At 39.7% G+C, this 22,527-nt stretch overlaps 1 protein-coding gene across 1 annotated transcript in view; it reads left to right on the top strand.

The window, feature by feature from the left end:
- The window catches only part of LOC111871970 (lachesin), a gene marked incomplete at its 5' end in the record, with an annotated part of 138,003 nt that extends 118,527 nt beyond the window's left edge, over positions 1–19,476 (top strand). Inside the window, one exon of the mRNA XM_023865413.1 lies at positions 16,236–19,476. Within this exon, the coding sequence (XP_023721181.1) occupies positions 16,236–16,312 (77 nt within the window). The remainder of the gene's footprint in view (positions 1–16,235) is intronic.
- Between the last annotated feature and the right edge of the window lie 3,051 nt (positions 19,477–22,527).

The following is a 22,527-nucleotide window of genomic DNA, read 5'->3' as shown; positions in this document are numbered from 1 at the left end:
GTTGCCTTTTTGTTTGTTTGTTTTCCTTTTTGTTTAAACTTAATTTATACTGCTCCTTTTGGGTGTTGAGTAAACACGTTAATAAATAAAGACGGAATTGAAAATTTGGGGCCCAAGGGCTGCATTGTGTATTACATACGAGTATAGCGACGTACAGTTAAGTACGGAATAATATATGGAATTTTGTGATGCAGACGACAGGATTATTATTGTGATGACCATCGTTATTATGCATATTATTCAAGAAAGTTGGTAACACTTCTGATTTTACTTACGTATCATCTGGTTCGAATCTCAGTGGTGGCATGGTTATCCTGTCTTAGATTATTCGCGATTCTTCACAGTCCCTCAGGGAACTGCTGGGAGAGTGACTCAAGATTCGGCCACGACTGATCACATCCACAGCAATCCCAATTACTCTTCACGAATCATCATCCCATTCGACTCTACATATTCTCTGCTACTGCAGCCCCATGAAAGGGGGCTATAATATAAACCTATACTATCTGCTTAATAGAATAGAATTCTTCTTGAGAATTTAACATTTGCTCACTTATATAAGAAATTCCCAGAATTTTATGGAGTAATGTTTAAAAAACTTGCTGTAAGTTCCAAAATTTAAGCCAGATGAATTTCATATAAAATTCTCCCATTCTATTTCTTTAGTAAGCATTTTAATATTATCCTCGAGTTTACAAGCGGTCTTGGAAGTGGTTAATTTACTTCAGGATCATCTACCATAATGAAAATTTTCTCCTTCAACCGGAGATTTTGAACTACTGCAGGCCCCCCACACAACCTTTGTTCAATGCTAATATCGTCACGTGGGTTAACAGAAATGTTGCCTTTTTGTTGTTGGCGCAGTCACAATTATTTACAGTTATGAAGTAACTATGATCCTGAGTATAGCCCAGCTTTAAGAATGAAACAAGTGAGGACTGTCTTAAAGGGATCATAACACGTAGAAATTGCTTCTTACAAAACCGATAAGTGAATTAATGAAGCCCTAAATATTGAACATGTTGAGTTCAGTTAATTCCGAAAACTCCTTTGAGATTTAGTTTAGTTTGTCTGTGGTTTGGAGATTTGGGATGTTCTGTGCGCTATAAACTCATGTTTTGTGCCTTCTTCATAGGTCCGGGACGGGAGAGACCATGCATTTGAAATAAAGCGCGGTTACCGTACTTACCACGACGACCAGAAACGAGGAACGTTCCGTTTAAGCCATCGCTGCTACTTCGTCTTCTTCGTTTTATATTCTGCAGAATTGTTTATTTCCTTCTCAAGTATAAATATTTAATTCCCCGTAACAGCTTCACTCCCAACAGTACATTAGCAGTAGGAATAAACACATTTCCGCGTACCATTTTCAGTCTCTGAAACAAAAATTAACACACTCCGAAATATGAATGTTGAAGTTAATGTAGGGGAAGTTGGGGCAAAGCGATGCGTTTTTAAACAACAATGAATATTTATTGTGTTTGTTGGCCTGCTTTCAGTATTAGGACGATTGTATTTTGACAGGTATCCACGTGTTCTCTTTAACTTTAGTGACGACAAAGGAGACTTACATACCTCAATATGTTATTTTTCATAATGTAAGCCTAATAGTTTTTAAAACTTTGACTTTATACTTGACTTGTATTCACTTAACTTGACTTCCAAAGTTCCAAGGGAACAGCAGTGTGGCCAGAAGAAGAATTAGGAGACTTAGTGTGTGTGTGACGTAACATGCTGTAGTACATCGATATTGGGAGTGTGTGATTTAGTGAGACTTCTATAGTTCCTGCGTTATAGATCAGTTGCCAGGAAACGGACAGTGAAGACCAGTGGAAATAGACTGAGATTAGTGTTGAGTGATTGTAAATGGTGTAAAACAGCAATAGTAAAATAATTATTTGAAGTCATAGCCTGTATGTGGTTAATGAATCCAATTACCAGTCCGAACCCCGTCTAGTCACTAATACACGTTATAATAAGGCATTTGGTATTTGCCACAAAGGAGCTTCATTTTTTTCCCCACATATTATTATTATTACCACTACTACTACTACTACTACTACTACTACTACTACTACTACTACTACTACTACTACTACTACTACCACTACTACCACTGCTACTACTATTGAATGAAGTGTGTTATATGTGCAGGGCATATGGTAACTTTGATGGAAATAAGAACTGTACGAATAATTTTGCTTGGAAAACCAGGAGTTAAGGGATTATTGATGGACCCGCACATGGATAATACTGAAGCTGATCTTTGAAAAGCAAGTTTTGAAACTGTATTATATTCAGCTAGTTGAGGGTGGGAAACGTTGGCGGAATTTTGGACACACTGTGTTTTATCTTCCGTTTTCATGAAGGTAGAAATCTCTTGATCAGTAAAGCGACTATCAGTAATTTGTGCATGACTGTACGTCATCATGATAGCTTTTTAAATGCTTAGCGATTAATGGAAACGGATACACGTTTGTACATAAGATGGAAAAACAGTACTATGGCATATAGACGCGTTGCTGTGCAACGACCACGAGATACGCAAGTATACAACAGCCGTTACTTAGTAACGCAAACATGCAACAGTTGGACACCACAATACAAGTAACGATGTTTATACGCAGTCCGTAACGAGATGCAGGACAAACCCACCTTGTATAAATGTTACTTAGTATAGTGCAGTGACAAAGGATGAATAGAATCCATAGTGACTTGGACGCCGGGACAATGCCGATATATGTACATGTGCTGAAACTACGGTTCACCAAACTTAGCACCTACATAGAAAGACCAGCCCCCTCCTTCGTCGAAGAGGAAGCTCCATTTCGAAATACGTACATATCTAGAACAGAATAAAAATCTTGGTCAAGAATCTCTAGGAGACTGAAACCAGGAATGACTGTACTGGCGAAGGCCAATAGCAATTTAACCAACCGCTCGAGTTAGTCGAGAGACAGTTCGGGAACACACAAGGAAGGGAACGTCCGCCTTTGGATGCTGTCATCAGAAGCCTTGTGACGGCACAGCGGGCTGAAAAGGCTTAAGTGTGTGCTGTAGTGAACTGTAAAATATGTGAAGCAGTGAAACGGTTTTAATCACTTGTAGTCACGGATCTATGAGAGTTCAGTGAATCCAATTACCGATCCAAACCCGGTCTGTAGTTACTCCATCAACTGACAATATGGGCAACAGCAAGTGCTGAAAATGTTGCTTCCGTTGCGGATATGTTTTAGAACTTCGTCTTTCATGGTCATCGTCTCGCATTCCATTGGCAGGTACAGCATCACGAAATGATGAAATACGGGGCTACAGACAGCATGCCCCCTAGCTTCAGTACCGAGTTGCAAGCCAAGCCACTCCATTCACCCTCTCCCGTCCACATCATACGAGACTAGCTGCTCGTTCTAGGGTTTAAGAAATCCAGAAATCAAAATCTCTTCTTTCTGGTCGCTCCTTCTTCGCTTTCATCCTGTTTTCCATCACAATACGTCGACGTGAAATTATTCTGAAGTTCACCAATTTTAGGTTCAGGCCCAGATTTTACGCTCTTCTTTCGGTTCCAGTTAGCCCAAGCCATACGAAAGCTGCTTCATATCATATTTGTGTGGCTGTCAGATTGTCCAGTTGAGGTAACACAACGCAGAAACAAAAAGATATGTGTGTTTGTTCTTTTTTTTTAATTGTTTAATTTTTGGTCCGTTACACTATCAATCACAGAGTTAGTAGAGAGTCCGTCGAGTGTAACAATTTGTAGGTCACTTTTTTAATATCACTTCTGCCTTACATGTTTCGGTTTGATACAAACATCATCAGAGGCACTTGCTATAACTATGGAAACACTGTTGTTTATGATGTTCACAGTTATGTTTGTCGTGTAGACGCTGCTACAATATGCTGACGTGTAAAAGCACAAAACTTACTAAGATAGTTGAGTACACTATCAAGTTCTCACTTTTCATCCGAAACTGTTTTAAGTTAAAACGCTAAATGTTAAAATATTTAATCTAAAATGCTGAACTCCTCCTTCTTAGTTCATCCCGAAGATGGGAGACGTCAGCTTGAAGTTGTATGGCTTATGGTTCGATGTTTCTTATGCACAACACACAGCACATGTTGCATAGTATCGAAAGCTAATAATTTATGTGGCGTATTTGGCCTATGCAAGAACTGCTGAGCCAAAGAAATAGCCGTTGCTAAGCATTATGAACACGCAATGATAGAACAACGGGGATATGCAACCGTTTCTAGGCAACGGCTCATTAAAAACATTCCAACGCGCAGCAATGGAAATTGTGTCTCAGTGAACGAATGTGCGGTAGTTCGATGTAGAACAAATTTCATGTTAGTTGCACCGATAAGGATCCATATCGGTATTCCAATGAGTACGTATTCCTGTGTATAACTGCCTGATGATGGTCTTACACGACCGAAACATGTAGCATCAGTTTTGTTGTGTTGACGGTAAATATAATTCTTTATATATATATATGAAATACACAACAGGATGCAACCAATGAAGATATAGCTACCACTGTTGCGGTGTGACGTCATTGCGCATGTGCGGAAGTGCAGAACCATTCCCTAGAAGCGGGTAGCATAACCTCGTTGTTCCACTGTTGCCAGCATGTATCGCGTATGTTTATCGGTCCGTCACCTAGCAACGCTCTGGCCATCCACGTTACAATATGTATGTATTTCAAGAGCTATGGCTTCTTCTTTCTTAGTTAACGTTGTCTTTTCAGCACATATAGCATATGTGATTATATATATATTTTTTTCTTTCCTTGGCACTACAGCCCCAGTGGGCCTAGGCCTGCCTCCATGAACTTCTCCGTTCACTTCGGTTTTTCTAGATCTTACACATTCGGTAGGACTCCTTGGGCGAGTGATCAGCTCATCGCAAGGCCTCTACCTGTACACAAACAGAAAACCGCACACACACAAACTAAACATCCATGTCCTGAGTGGGCTTTGAACCCACGATCCCAGTTTCCAAGCGAACGAATACAGTACATGCCTTAAACCGCTCGGCTACCGTGACCGGCGTGGTTATATATGCAGTGGATAAAATAACAGGAGTTGATATGCAGTAAACCCCCGCTAATAAAATTAATTAGGATGTCGGATAATTCGGATCGAAATATGAAAAATTAACAGTTCTATTCACAGTCGGAGTACATACTTTAAAACACAAATGGGGCTCAGGAGAAAGGGAAATTACAGCAAGTGACTGTGTTAAGGGCGGTCGAAGAGATTGAAACCACGCAAGAAAATATCCAAGATTGGCTTAGGCTGAATGGAGGAAACCGTAGATTTCAGCTTGTGAGAAGAAGTAATTACTGCAGTGATATTTTTTCATTTATTTTCATCAGCACTGCCTGTATTATTCAATTATCCATTTATTTGTTTTTTAAGATTTTTTAACTTTCAGTGCCATCTTTGCTTCATTAATGCAGATTATCGGTTAATCCGGCTGACCTCTCATTCCATTAATACGAATTAGCGAACGTTTACTGTATTGCAGCGTGGTTTTACAAACTAGGCCCTGGAAATCGATTCAAGGCATTTTAACCAATACAGGTCTAATGCAAGAGGTGTTACTATACATAGGCATGTAGTATTTATTAGACAACTGCCATTACAGCGAGCATGGAGGAAATTCTGTCAAAATATTTTTTGTTTCCAGTGAAGTTCATGTTTCATGTGCGTAGTATGTTGTGGGACATGAATAACTGATAAGAGCTGAATAGACATTAACCAGTTATTCCTTACGCCAAACCCGCTGTCTTTGTTCCTCAGTTTCAGGAATAAAATATTCAATAAAAAATTCTCCTGCTATATCAGTTTTAAAAAAATAATCAGTAAACATGTTAGCTGGCTCAAGCATGCTGGGCATGCCTGGATCGAATATCGGCTTGGACACCGGCTGTTCTTGCTGAGTGTGTTTTTGTGGCTTTACTCAGAGCCTCTGGGAGATTGCAGAGTTACTACCTCAAATTCTGCCACGACCGCTTCATTCCACATCCTCCCAAATTTCTGTTGCTTAGCGGGCACTCATTGCTATATTCTCAGCTACTGACANTGGAAATATACACAGCTATATGAGAGCAGTGAAGGAAGGGGGGGGGGAAGTCTACATGAGAAATCAGTGGAGTGGGAGGGGGGACGGGGCTGCTCTCACATAGCTGTGTAAATTTCCAACATCAGTCTGCTTGTACTGGTTCTCACGGTCTCTTCGCTTGCGGATTTCTTATTTTTCCTTCTACCCTGAAGATGGAGGCGATACGTTCCTCCGAAACTTCGGTTAACACCACATCTACACGGTGCCGCATCCCAGAAGACTGCTTTCTTCAACATAAACATGCCTTTGTTACAGATATTACACCGTTGGAAACAGTGGGAAGAGAAGCAATGAATTAAATGTCTTTATAACAAAGAATGACAAAACCGCACCATACATTAATCAGTCGTCAATTTCGTATATATTGTACTTGTTAAAAGATAAGTGACATGTAACCGTACACGTCTTTTTAGACACATTTCTCGTGAATTTACATTCTTCAGCGGTCTCAGTGTTATTTATTGCAGCCAAATAAATTTTTCTCTTTCATTCTTCTTTTCCACGTTATAATGAACTCTGTAGGCAGGCATGAGCCTTCACCTTGTGATGAACTCTGGAAGCAAATGTGAGACACCATCTCATGATGAACTCTTTTGGCAGAAATGAGTCTTTACTTCTTGACGAACTCTGTTGAGAGATATGAGACTTAATCTTGTGATGAACTCTGTTGGCAGTCATAAGCCGTCATTTTGTGATGATCCCTTTTAGCCGGAATGAGCCTTCACCTTGTGATGAACGCTTTTAGGAGATATGAAAATTAATCTTGTGATGAACTCTGTTGGCAGTCATGAGCCGTCACTTAGTGATGATCCCTTTTGGCTGGAATGAGCCTTCACGTTGTTATGAACGATTTTAAGAGATATGAAAATTAATCTTGTGATGAGCTATGTTGGTACACATGAATCTTCACCCTGTGATGAACTCTGTTGGCTTATATGGGGCTTCAATTTGTAATGAACTTTATTATCAGACAGTAGCTTTAAATGTATGCTTCCACACAGACAGTTACGAATATTATTTATTCCCTTAAGTACATAAAATATCTAAAACATTTCTTAGCACTGTAAGAAATTCACGTTATGCCCCAATCAGTAGTGTTTTGTAACATGAGTCTCTTTTAAGCCGATTCATAATGTGTGATTTGAGCTTAATGTGGAGGAGGGTTTCACTGGTCCGTTACAGATAAAATTAAGTTAAACCGATAAATGGAAGCATTGATTTATTCACCCTTCAGATAATTAATGTCACTGTTTATGCGTCATATAAAGCCGATTGTGACAGTTATGAAAAACTGCGTAAGAATAGTGCGTAACGTGTGTCAAGTTAACTGTACCGGCATCCACATATAGAGAACAAGGAGCTTCGAAACTGTCAGTGAAGACGGCTGTTAGTCTCCTGACACTCAACTCACTTATCTGCCGAACGCAAATATGTGAAATTTTTTGGCACACATATTCAAGTTCTAAATTTCATTGAAATCCATTTAGGTGTTTCGGAGACTCTAAACATGCGGACACTGAAACACGACGCCCACATTACCCATAGTTCTATGCACTCAGTGTAAATGTCGCATAAAATCGAGGCGGGGAATCGAAAGTTCTGTTAGAAATTCCCCCACATATCTATATTGTTCTTCATACAAAGAATTTGCCTTTGGAAGAAATGAAGCTCTTATTTCTTGATGGGCTGTAGGCATTTTATGAGAAGCCCTCAATGGCCACAGAGCATGCCTGCTTTCCTAACGTCCATCCTCTACAGATTTCTCCAACTTCAACTCCTCTCCGTTATAAAGTACTCTATATTGTGTAGCTGTCGTGTCAGCACTATAGCTCACTAATCTTCTAAATTCCTTGTGCCCACTTGCAGAGGAATGTTCATTTGCACAGACAAAACTTTCAACAAAGCAAACACATGGAAGCTAAATACAACATTCTACATTTAAACTTTGTTTCCGAGTGTAAATGCAGTGTAGAGTTCAATATATCTCCCCTTTCTTTTGTATTTACTCAAGTTCTCTGTTGCTATAATATTTCATGTAGGTTACACTTCATTACAGAATTAGACAGATGAAAAGTTCTCTTTTGGAAGTGAACATATTTATCCAGTTGCGCTGACTACAGTGTTTGCAGTAGTAGAAGAGTGTTTCTGAAGCTGTTCAGTGGAACACGAATCTCGTAAGGATACCTTTAGACCTAGAAGTGAATTCGTATAAAATTTAAAAACGAATTTTATTCTCCTGTCGAGTTCAGAAATGTTTATACTGCCATACCCTGCATAAAACTCTGAAGTTCAAATTAAGTCTAATTGTTTTAAACGGTGGTGTATAACCACATGCACGTCTGTTATTTTGGACATGCCTGTCGAATTCTGTTTCCTCGAAACACAGAGTTTCAGAAACTGACCCTGCTTCTTGTTAGGTGTAAGGTTAGAAAAGTTCAACGCCGTTGGACCTCTTAGGAGTTAGTCTCAAACACTGGACTTCCGTCAGTGTAGAAATCTTTTCTCCCTTAGTGACGGAAAGAGATCCACTTTTGAGAAACGTTTCATTTTGAAGATACACAAGACGATGGGCACTATAAAAACAAAGGCCATAGTTATTGAAATAAAATAATCTAAACTATTGATTTTTATGAATATGAAAGTTGGTCTCGCGGCCTTCCGAAAGAACATTCAGTGTCTTTGAGAGCTAATTGCTCAGAATTATTTCGTGCATAGCAGACAGGAAGTAAAGTAGGCTGAAAAGAAGTTTGTAATTATGAGCTTAATAATTTTAAGTTACTAAGTAAAATAAGGATTACCAAATCAAAGGAATATGAGATGGGCGGGTTTGTAGTTTTATATGGGAGAAATGAGATGGGTATAAAAATTTATTTGGAAAACCTGAAGGAGACCACTTGGGAGAATCAGGGAATGATGAGAGAGAAATACTAAAATAAGTTTTAAAGTAATTACGGTTTAGGTTGTGGACTGGATTGTTGTGGTTCAGGACAGGGACTAATGGCAGGTTCTGGTGAACATGGCAGGATCTGTGCCCATTTATGACCCATGGATATGGAAACCAATAAATTCTAATTCTAAAATGAATTATCTTATAAGAAACATAGGTCTGATTATTTAAGAATTAATGCAAATATTGGATATTTATGGACTGGACTGTTGAAGTTTGATTCTTGGTAGAAGCAGAGCTCTTATGTTGACTAATTGCCCTTCCAGATTTCTATTTTTTGCCCAGCGGGTACAAAAGGCTTTTTCAGAACGTGATTGCGAAGGGGGAATACAGCTGACCGGTTACATCATTTAACTGCGAAGTGTAAAATGGGCGGAGCTTTACCTCCGCCCTCTTTGTACTCCTGCATGATGTTCCTAGACACACGAGTACTCTTTACAACACGGAAGAATAAATTCTCATCTTTACAGTACACGTAATGTTCCTGCTGTTTGCCTGTTCTCAATTTCACTCTATATCTGAGCGTTTCACCTGTGAAATATTGCGTAAACATATCTTGTGATGTGATGAACTGTAAGAGGCATTAGGACAACATTTTTGGCTAATTCTTCCACCTAAGTGCTATGATACCTGTGTAGGTTTATTTCCGTGCTGTCTGCATAGCTTCCGTTAGATACTGGAATCATCCATCCAAATTTCAGAAAATCTTATGAACATTACGTTAATGGAGCTCATCACACGTTCGTATCTTTTAAATCCCCCCTGTTAATTATATCTAGTTGGGGGCCAGAGCTTTTAGTTGACCCCACCAATTTCAACATGTAATTCACTGTTCTGAATTGATGCACATAAATAGTCCATCGGAAATACTGAAAATGTGCTAACCCTTTCAAACATGCAAACAAAAAAACCCCGTGGTTTTAGTCTGCAGTCGAACTATACCGACTGAGCGACCGCCGTTTGTCGAAGTTAGAGCTAACTTTAGCGGATAGAGGGTGTCCCGTGGTCAGCACAACAAATCCCCATGGCCATTAATTTAGGTTTTCTAGACCGGAGTCGTTATTTCCTTGAAATAGCTCTTCAGTTATCCTCACGAGGTTGAATAGACCCCGTTCCAGATCTACTACATATTTAGAAAATCTGGTAGGGCCGAGAATCGAACATATTATTATTATACACATAAATATTTTAAAAATCAGTTCCAATTTCGAAGAAAACGCGTATTATCTTCATTACAAGAACTAACAAATTAAAGCTGTTTAGAGAAATAATTGCTGTTTATTATGACAATCACATTGTCGTTATAGCCAGGCTAAATTGGCAAACTATAAACTTCAAATGTCAATGTAACGAAGAAGCACTGAATTTAGAAAAGGTAAAAGGTAAATAAAGATATAAGGAATAAAAATATATTTTTTTATTATTATTTATTAACAATCAGAATTACGTACATTCTATAGGTTAATGGTTTCGCTAAGGACTATTACATGTCATGCGAGGAAAATGTCCATTGACATTACCTCTTCAGAAGTTGATTTGTTTTATATCAGGTCATTTGGCCATTTCCTTTTTAGTCTTCTATTGTTGAGTGGCTCCCTGAGTGGTTGCAATAGTTCGTTCTCGTGGGTTTCCATTTTGCTCATGTGTTGGCGGCTTCTGTCCAGGATGATTTCTCTCACGAATTTTAAGTTCAGGTCTTGATGTAGGGTTTCGTTTGACACATACCAAGGTGCGTCGACTAACATCCTTAGGATTTTCGATTGTGATCTTTGGATAATATTGATGTTGGACTTAGTGGCACATCCCCAAAGTTCAATGCCGTAAGTCCAAATTGGTATAATTACTGTTATAAAAATATATGGATCAAAAACGACTGTTCAATGAAAAAATTAATAAATTAAAGAAATTGAGGAAGATAGCCTGAAAGAAAACTGCAGGATTTATGTGCTGTGAATGAAAAGAATTTAACAATTTTAAATTAGAGTTAATTTACACCAGCAAATCAATTCAAACAGTCTATGAAACATCCCTGTAACTGCAAAGGGCTACATACAATCTTGGGTGGTTTCGTGTGAGATTCGTGGTCAATGGAGTGACACTGGGATAGATTCTTCTCTGAGTTCTTCAGTTTTCTCCTGCTAATCATCATCTCATTATTGTCTCTTATTCATCATATCACCGCCCCTTGTGGTATGCAATAATCCTGACACTATCATATTGTCACGTGTATTAGTGACTAAAGACGGGGTTAGGATTGGGAATTGGATTTATTAACCACCTTAAGGTTGTAACTACAATTAATTATTACACTACTGCTGATTTACACAATTTAAAAACACTCCACACTAATCTTCTCAGTCTAGCTGCACTAGTCCTCATGGATTTATAACCTTGGAACTATGAAAGTCTCACTAAATCACACGCTAAATCTTCACAGACTGACTTCCTGTGCTCTTCTTCAACTAGATACTTCCAAGGTTCTTTATTAGAGTCCGTCACAACACAACAATACAATGGTCAAGGCTAAAATTAGCTTAGCTACATGTTTCGGCTATTAAAGCCATCATCAGGCAAACACATGGTTACCATATTCACACACTACTGAACTGCAAATGCGATGGTAAAGCTGGATACTTGATAATACATTATAAAATACATGGTATGAAAGTACAATGAACTATAAACTTATTAAAACGAAAGTTATGACATAAAATAAGGTTAGAACTCTTCATGTGATACTCTATATCATCAAGTCAGTTTGTTGCAATTTTGTTATATTCCCGCGGACATAGTGGTATATTCTAGACTTCTATGCATATAGTAAACTGCTTGGAGGTCCGTGGTATAGATGTGATATAGTTTTAACGTTAATTGTTTAGTCGGTGCCTCATCTTACAGTGTACGAGTATTTGTCCGTTCTGTAGGGAATATAGAATGCAACTTTCCGTGGCTATCTCCTACCGAGAACTGACTCGTCCCTGAACCGAATGAATTGTCTCACTTATATAGCCGAGGAAGGGACTCGCAACAGAGGAAACACATGTCACCTGACCACCACCCACCGCTTCATGACGTCACCTCGAATACGGGAAACGCAACTTCCTCTATTGTTGCGTATTGGACCGTGTTTAGAGCTGCTGCCTAGCAACGAGTTGATCAAACTCGTTACAGTGTCGTCGGTCGTTTAATCTAAAGAATTCATCTTCGACCAGACACTTCGCTTGTCACAGAGGAAGGAAGTTAAACTGTCATCATTGCCTTTTCTCTGTATTAAATGTCGTCAAGAGGTGAATCTTATAATTGCATTCTGTTTGGCAATTAAATAGACTGACCCACGTCTTAAAATTTGTTGCCTCAAAATCCTAAAGAAGAACTCAAAATTTGGACTGTCAATGTCAATAGGCCTTTTGTTTTAATTGATGTAAATCGGTCACTAGGAATTTCCAGCTGCATATGCTTTTAAAGTTACTCTAACATTGATAGAGAGTATGAAGTGGAGTCGATTGGATTTCTGTTAACAGCAAATGCAACTGGAAGTTTCTGTGGAACGAGAACTGGCCGCAAGGAAAAGATGGCCTCGGCTATACACAACAAATAGGCTTATATTTCTATCATGCTTTTGTGAAAATTACGCTGTAGCATTTAAGTAAAGTCATAAAAACTGGCCTTAAAATATATGAAGAATTCTCATTACTTTCGAGGAAACATACGTCGTAATGCAGTCGTACATTGGCTACGGATATTTACAGCAGACGAAGCACGAGAGACTGCGGGGTTTTTCGTCTTTGTACATTTGGTTAGGAATTTCACGTACCCTGCCATTTGCGGAGTACTAAACATTATTCTCAAAATATTAAAAATGATATAAGAATATTTCAATTATAATTACAATATTGAAACTCTAATCACCATTGTCTGCCTGTTTCGTCATTGCAACTATAAAACCCTTATGTAAACATAGAGTCAAGTATTTGCGCTTGGTACACAGAAATCAACGGACTGTCCCCCGAAAAATACGTCACCAGACAAGAAACTCTGCCAGTATCAGATGCCAGTACTTAATAATGTATGAATGCCTCAAGGCCCTTTGATTCAGTTCTGTAAGTGAAAGTCGATAAGGGCTGAAACACGGGAAAGAGACTTGGGAAGTAAATCCAAAGAGCTGCACGTAATATGGCAATAAATCATAGGAAGACACAACATGTCGTGGAAACAGTCTGTCTTCAAAGTAAAATAATTCATAATGTTGCTTTATAAGAAATGGTGACCTCGAATTTAGTGTTACCGTAACTTATTGATCATTCCCACCAGCATTAATATAGGTCTGTGAAAATATCAAATTTTTATGTTGCTTTAATGTATAATTAAAAGCGAGAACTTAACGTTTTATGTAACTGCTTGAACGTCGAATCTTTTGAACACGGTAATGTTCATGTCCAGTAAAGTGCAGGACGTTTCTTCAGTAGCTGCGGGACATTGGCTTCACAACTCCACCGAATTACGTGGTACGGATGTAAACGCGGCTGCTATTGCGCTAAGATGCCGGCGTTTTGTCCAGCTTTTACACTGGGGGCACACACTCTTTACGTTCTCCCTCCTGGCGATCCTGACACATTGAATGTAGAAAGCAAACACTGCTGGTCGAACCCAGTAGATAGATTGAGAATATTGGAGGCCCCAGGTCAGGACCTGGAACAGAGTTGGGATCAGATCTGGGATATTTTAATCACCACTCGATAGCGACACGTGTTTTATGATGATGACTGTCATGAAAATGAGTCTGTTATTCAAAAGCTATATATACCTTTATTGCATGTTAACTGATATGTCAGGTACAAAATCTAGTCTGCTTCCTAGCTGATACAGATTCCCTGTGCTGGACATAAGGGAAACGTTTTTTGATACTGAAAAAGTAGTATAAGTTACTCTGCCCAGTCTGCTGGATGTACTGTGTGCTTTATGAGAAATTAACTGTAGGTTACTGGCAACGGAATGAGTAGTTAACTCAGTTTTGTCTATTTTAATTTATGTAAGTTATGGTTTGAACAGTTAAGCAGTTATTTGTTAAAGCAGAGGTAAATTGTTGTAAGGAAATACGTAAATGTGGTGTAAACAAATGAAAAGTAGAACCGATAGAAACGGGGAAAAATTGTAAGACCCTACTGTTAAAGAAAGGATGATTTCCGAGGAATGTCTACATAGGAAATCCAGGTCAGTGATGTAATTACTCCTAAATTAATTGCTACCTTCTGCGAGAGATGGGAAGAAACCGTAAACAGAATAATGCTGAAAGCAGATGACCAAGACGCACAGAATTATAACTCTGGAAGGTAAAGACTAAGCGGAAAATCAAGGAGCGACTGGAAAGAGAAACTTCTGACAGATGTAGGCGATTAATTTCCAGCTCCATGAGGAGAAGAAGAATACTTTAAAGCTTATAGTGATCTACGTAACTCAAAATATAGTGAAACACTTCCCATTCGTAAACATAAGATTGTTTCATAAGCGAGAATGTGCTTGTGATGTCTGAGATTGCCATAGCGGAGAATATGACTGCTGTGTATACCGGGTTGTGACGCTGTGCAGTTTGCTAGAAATGAGGAACGTACTGCCTTCATCTTCGGGATCAAGATATCGGGTTTCTAATTTTACACCTAAGTACATTTTACATCGCAGAAGATGGATCTTCGACAACTTTCTTGTTCGTTACGAAAAACAGACAGGAATGAGATATACATGGATACGGGAGTGCGCCGATGTCCTTGCATTGATGGTCCATTATGCGTCCCCGACCTTTGTCCTATTACCAGACCTGCATTCTGTATAAGCTGAGTTAATTTGCTGATTCGGGCCCTATGATAGTCACTGGCCCATCACAGTGGCCACTCGGTGTAAGGCATGAACTGTCTACGCCCGCCCAAACGCTCGGATCGTGGGTGGAAGTTTGTGTCCCTTTATTCTGTTTGTCTTGCCCTGTATAGGTAGCTGCCCCCGTCCAACGAGTCCTACCGACTGTGTATAGGATTAAGAAACTGAAGTGAAACAACGCGTTTCAGGGATGTCCTGTGCTCCGGAGTGGGAGCAACAGGAAATAGAAAAAGAGAGATAATTACTGAGGTTACAACATTAACTCCGAAGTGACAGTATGAATCCCGCAAGAAGGCATTATTCCAATGAAGCAAATATTTTAATTAGTATCGTAAAATTAATGGAACGTTATATATCATTCGGTGTCCTTATTATGTTGCTAGGCAATTCGTATGTGTCCGCCTTTGGCTATACGTCGGTATCAAAATAACAGGCCCAAAACGCTTATAATAATTGGGCTGGCTTTGATATCAGAGCTGATTTCTTATCAGTATATGTTTCTGTTCCTGTGGTTCTGTATGGGTGTGAAACTTGGTCTCTGACATTAAGGGAGGAACATAGACTGAGGGTGTTTGAGAACAGGGTGTGGAGGAGAATATTTGGACCGAAGAGGGATGAAGTGACAGGAGGTTGGAGAAAACTACATAATGAGAAGCTTCATAACTTGTACTCTTCTCCAAGTATAATTAGAATGATCAAGTCAAGGAGGGTGAGGTTGGCAGGACATGTAGCACGAATAGGGAGACGATGAATGCGTATAGGGTACTGGTGGGAAAGCCAGAAGGAAGGAGACCACTGGGAAAACCAAGGCGTAGGTGTGTGGACATTATTAAAATGGATCTTAGATAGGATGGGATGGTATGGATTGGATTGATCTCGCTAAGGATAAGGAAAAATGGAGGGCTCTTGTGAACATGGTAAAAAACCCTCGGGTTCCGTAAAATGCTGGAATATTTTTGAGTAGATGCAGATTTGGCTTCTCCTCAAGAAGTGCTCAGCTCCATGAGGAAGGAACTAAGTATGTTTGTATTTGAAACTTTGCTTATAAACTTGACATAAAATTGCATTCAATGCTCATATTTCCGCACGTGTCAAAAGCATAACGTTCATAGATAAACGTCAAGTATAGAAAAAACCCCACAGTAACGGATCTAAGCAGTAAATACCCTACTGGGTGAAAGGCTGGAAATTTTCAGCCACTCACCTTTGTTCGACACTTGTTTTCGTTGAAATTAGTATATTAACACATCAATTGCAGCAAAAGCAATAATTATTGCTGATGTGATTGTGTTGCAGCCGGAGCTGGAGGCGTGTCGACGCGTCTCAGCGTGGCGTTCTGCACCGTGGCCATTGGCATTGTCATGAGCAGATAAATCATCGCCATCTGCTTGTGAATCCCAGCGCTGGTTCCGTGGATACCCCCCCCCCTCCAGTGTCTGCCAGTCAACGAAGACATGCAGTCACTCTTCATCAGCTGTGACTGGGCAACTTGCGTGGCGATACCTGTACGACCAGCAGGGAGTTCATTGGATCTTCTCTTCTTCGTGGGAGACTGAGAGACCTACGTAAATACGTTCTGCAGAGATACTAACCAGGATTACAGTGTCCGGGCTTCCAAATGGAATTTTAGTATTATTATTTCACCCAAAAAAAATTGTGTATACGTGACTAACCCAATAGTTTCATCTTAGTATTATGTTTGTTAATCGCGTATATTTGGCTTTTCATTACAGATATAGCACGTGCTATGTTCTCGCACAAACTGTGGTATCCCAGTTAAAATGTAAGTATCTTAGAACTCTGGAGCCGTAGTCTGTATGTCCATTATTGCCTTTTCTGTTACTAAAATTTATGATATGTAAATAACCGAAGACCCTACAATAAAAACAGAAGAATAACACCGTCAGTGTTACGAACTACTGTATATGTTGTGGAAGTAATATACACTGCAGATCACGTTTCAGCTGTTTACTATAACATTTATCAGTGTATAAATATGTGCGTAAATTTCTCAGTAAAAGGCAGTACGTCAAGATCCTTGAGCGATTTCACGAAGGTCTATTGTACATCAACTCCTACGTGTAGTGATGCCGAGATACTATAAAATATTAAAAACTCTTTAGCGCCCACAAGCCTTGAAGTGGAAATAGTACCCCAAGGCAATACCATTCGAATTGAAGCATTCTTTGGCCCTCATTAAGCTCAGGATAGCTTGCTGAGTGTGTAAACAACGCTTCAGTTACTAGCTGCAGTCAACGAACCAGCGAGATCCCAATTAACGTATACGTCGCCAATACCTCACAGTGTCAAACAAGACTGACGAACTGCACCTTAGGAACAGTGGCCAGGCAAGGGTGACAGAGAGGTCTGCCCATTCATGTGCGGGGCAGTGCTTCAAGGATGAAACGTTATTTTGTGCGGAAGAAAATTAAACCAATGAGCTTATCCGATGGTAGGTCCTGTAAAACCATTATTGTAATGTGAGATAATAAATGTAAGGCCCAAAATACAGGGAACAATCACATGAAAATAGACCACGAGCCATGATCTTTAGATGTTTTCACAAGAAGATGAAATATTACGGTATATAAATGCCATATCTGTGTAATGCGTGCCGATGTGCTGATGAAATGCAGACTCTGGAGGCCCGTCTTCTAGGAGGTAACGCCGCGTAGTCCTTGGAAGTCAACAGACGTTTCGGATGAGTATGTTGTGTCTATCTTCAGTAAGCTCTTCTTGCCACAGGCTTCATGCTGGGTTCTTTCTTGGATTATTCTTCGACGCTAAAGATGATGGCGACATGTTCCTCTGAAACGTCAGTTGACTTTCGGCGAACTGCGCCATGTTATCTCAGGAGAAACAACTCTTCATGACCACCGCTGTGAGAAATTTAAACACTGCATTGAAGTATTTTTTCTTTATATTGGGTCAATTTTCATGTGCCTGTTAAATTATGATCGTGTATATGTTGAGTAAAATATGAAGAATGTCGTCATAGACCGGTGAAATATTCAAATCCCAAACTGTATTTAACGAGATAATCGAACTGTACCGCATTGGAATTAACATAATTCATTTTCTTTCAATGGTGTTTTGAGGATAAACTTTTTTATGAACCACAGGTCACAACGTTTACATGGATTATTGTTTAACGAAGACATGTGTCAAGATTCAACTGGAAAACGCAAAATATTCTGAGCTTGAAGAATAGTAGTCATTTGATTTGTGTTCGTATATGGGGAGAATGTTTAATCTCTGACAGACGAAGGACTACTTTGTGTGCCCATTCCCAGAGCAGCGCATGGCAGTGACACGTGACGAATCGTTGCAAGAGGTGTTCCCACTGGAGCTACAGCAGTTCCTACAGGTCCGCCCCGAGGTGTAGGTGCTTCGTCTCACAGGGTTATGACCCATGGAATTGGTGCAGGGGCACTTGCCATCTCCTCCGTAGATGGGACCACAGCAGTCTCTTGGAGATCCATCCCTTCACATTACCGTCATGCTATTGAGTCGAGGAGGCCCAGAGGGCTCACCAGGTATCATAGGGCCACAACATTATATTAAGAGCCACAACATCCTAGTGCATATTAATTTGGATACATGTGACAAAAGAAAACTAAGCTAAACCAGTTACTTGTAACAAAGTGGACTTGAATTTATCTTTCTTGCTGCCATGAAGGAGGCAGCTTTGAGGTTCGAATGTTTACTGATCTGTATCACACGTAGGACTCACAATGAATTCCATAAGTATACAGTTTCTGTATGTGGGACTATTGTATTTTAAATGCGTTTTTGAACTCTGAGTAACGTATGATAGGTAACATCAGAAAATGTAAAACATTTTCCAAGCAAGTGAAAGGAAGCACTGATTATTAGAGAGGCCACTATCAATAACGATTATCCGGTCAATAATGACATAGCTTAATATTGTACATAAACCACAACATATACACATCAGAATTACCTGAAAGCATTTTGTAAGCCGGAAATAAGTTAGCCTGCCAGTGTACAGGAAAACTGGCATTCCGTTATATAACCATAAGTACCCATGTATTCCGTGTGCTCATTGTGTGGACAGAGTGTCTATGTACATATAAATATAGGCTGCCCATTTTATACATAGGCCTATAAAATTATATAACATGTAAAACTCAAGTACGCCATTTTACATAAACATGATAAAATTAACATACAAAAATTATCCTACAGACTCTAGACGTGGTTACGGTGTTGATGATGAAAAAGAACTACATATAAGATGTATTTTTTGTGATGTTAACAAATGTGTACTTTGCGCATGCATGGGGTCGGAACAAATGAATTTCGTTTTGTATGCATGATGACGTGTTCACGGGCTCAAGGTACATCTTATTTTCGCATACGACTGTGCAGCAAACTTATTTTGGCGTCTCAATGACAAAAAGAACTGCTTCAAGTGATCCATATATTGTAAGACCGTCAGATATCGTTTATAATGTTACGTTACAGATGTACAAGATGGAATAGAATATAACCTTAAATAAAGTGATAATAGCAACTCAGTGACGTCAGCCACCCCATCAATCTTGCCCCTTTTTTCCTAGTTCCATTCTAATCTTCTTTGTGGTGGTGGTGGTGGTGGTGGTGGCAGCAGCAGCAGCAGCATTAGTAGTAGTAGTACTAGTGACAATCAGTACTAAAGAGGTAAAAATATCTTTTCTCTCAGTTTGAGAAATATGCCATAACAGCATATAGGGAGAAGTAACACGCAACCAATATTAACTGAAGGTGAATGAACCGAAACCTTGACAGTCAACTATTAAAACAAGTAGTGGAAAAAATCACTTCACACGGGTTACATAGATGATACTCTTCTAATGTACGACAGCAGTAACATCACATCTGAAACTGCAGTCTGCTTGTACCGGTTCTCACAGTCTCTTCGCTTGCGGATTTTCTTATTTTTCCTTCTACCCTGAAGATGGAGGCGATGCGTTCCTCCGAAACGCCGGTTAACACCACATCTACACGGTTCCACATCCCAGAAGACTGCTTTCTTAATAGCAGGTAACATTCATAAAGAGCACATCGCATTGAAATGTACTATGACACAATGAAGAAATAACAATATAGCTTACTTGGATTTAAATGTAGTTAGTTAGTTATTTAGAGAGGGTGGGTTTCCCCCTGCACCGCGACCAGTTTGATCTATTGTGCTTCCCTCTATGATATTCTACCAGTCTCTTTACCCTACCGATAAATGGTGCGTACCATCAGTCCCGCCGAGCAAGCGAGTTCGGCCACTTGCTTAGCGGTGTCTATAATGCTTCCCCCATCTATCAGAGGCCTTAGAGACTATTGTTGGGCGGGAAACGTCCTGGAATTTGGCTCAGTGATCTCCTTTGGGGATATGAGGTTCTTTTACGTGCCGTAAAGTTACGACGGATTTAAATGTAACAAACAGACAACATAACACAGAAATAGATATTTGTCGAAAATATATAACTACCGACACTATAATAAACAATAGTCATACCACACGGGAGAACATAAAACAGTCACATTAAAAAATATAAGCCAGATTATATAGCTTAACTTTACGCCATAGAAGTAAGAGAGAGGAACTAAACACTAGCATCACTACAGCAAATATAACAGAGAAAATAACAATACTTCATGATTAAATAGAAAACTAAACTAGCATTATGAAGATCATCATCCAAAACGAAAGTATGTCACTTTCTTATTTTCACCTGTTTGGTGTTACGCGTGACGAAAATAACGGGTTCTTCTTCGGATGGTTGGATTTATTATCACTTCGTTTACCCTGTTTCTCTTAATTACAATTAATACAACGCTATCGCTGATTTACACACACTCCAGTTCACCGTTGTACACGCACTAGGATTGTCCGTCTTCACTAGTCTCCTGGCAACGGATCTCGTCACAGCAACTAACGCTTCTTCTTAACTCACTCTGTCCTCTGCCCTCTGTTCTCTGTCCTATTCTGTGCTCAACTGCTCCTAGCTTCTACTTCGCTCCTCCAGCTTATGAGTCACGGCAAACGACTTTTGTTGCCCCAGTAATCCTTCACGGACCTACAGAAAACAGGTTACGTGGTTTCTATCCACTGTTGTGTGACGTCACTGCCTACGCGGAAGTATGTTTACTGAGCCGTTGCCTAGAAACGGGTTGCATAACCCCGCTGTTCCATTGTTGCGAGCGTGTATTACTACAACAAAGGCTCTTCCTATGGCTTAACAGTTCTTGCACGGAGTAAATACTCCACAATATATACAGGTAATTACATACATAACATCACAGAACTAGTCAAAACACAAACGCAAAAATTGAATTGAAAACAATCACAACAATGGCGTAACATACACAGCACCTAGCACTGATGAACAAGTCGCTACTGATACGTGCAAACTAACATACAATGACTGCAGAAAATCATATATCGAACACAACTGGCAGATCCCTAAGTTAGGTACAAAGAACACACTTCATCTCTGTTCGGTCTAATTATTGTCCTCAACACCCTGTTCACAAACATCCTCAATTATGTTCCTCCCTTAATATTGGCTACAAGGTATCAAACCCATACAGAACCAAAGGCAGAATTATAGTTATTTATGTTTTTGACAGCAGACGAGAAGACAAAACGTTCTGGACTGAATGCTGGCAAGCGTTACAAGAATTCAATCTCCTCTTAATTTCTTCCTGAATCAAACTTTGATTTGTTGCTGTCGTTCCCAAAGGTCCGAAATGTGTTACATTTTCAAAGCGTCTGTTACCTTTCTTTATGTCACGATTTTGCCCTGCATTCTGGTGACGAGACAGCAACGTAATTAGTTTTCTCTGCGTTTCCTTCTAGACCAACCTCCTTACTAGGCCACGCCATGGCTCAAGCGGTTAGTCGCTGGCTTCCCACCTCGGCGGCCCGGGTTCGATCCCAGGTATGGTCAAGTGGGATTTATGGTGGACAAAGTGGCGCTGAGGCGGGTTCTGTCCGAGTACTTCGGTTTCCCCTGCCAATCTTAATTTCACCAATTGCTCCATCATCATAATCACCCGGGGCAGGCTACAATAGACCAATCAGTGGCCGCCGTGCCGAGTGGACCCAGTTGGACTCCACCCCCACTAAGCGAATTAAAAAAAATTGTAACCTCCTTACTAGAGTCAATTAAAGTTTGTGTGTTTTATTTATGAATGGAAGATATGATATACAAAATTGAGGACGATATTAACTCGCGGTCTTAATAAAGTCTGTTACAGATGGTGGTTCTTGCTCCTTAAAATTTAATATAAAAATATCTCGTGTTAAGATTAGAGATCCGTTTCAGGTTCCAGTCGTGCTTGCCTGTAGTAAAGGCATTCTTCGTGCACATCTTGTTGGTGGTCCCAAAATCTGATCTAGCCGTTCTGACGAGATACTGCTACTACTGTAAACAGCACTCACTACTACTGCTACTACTACCAACAGCACTCACTATTACTGCTAGTACTACCAACAGCACTCACTACTACTGCTACTACTACCAACAGCACTCACTACTACTGCTACTACTACCAACAGCACGCTACTACTACTATAAACCGCGCA

This window comes from Cryptotermes secundus, unplaced genomic scaffold (genome assembly GCF_002891405.2).
Source record: "Cryptotermes secundus unplaced genomic scaffold, Csec_1.0 scaffold149, whole genome shotgun sequence".
Lineage (NCBI taxonomy): Eukaryota > Metazoa > Arthropoda > Insecta > Blattodea > Kalotermitidae > Cryptotermes > Cryptotermes secundus.
This window is presented reverse-complemented; position numbering and strand designations above follow the sequence as displayed.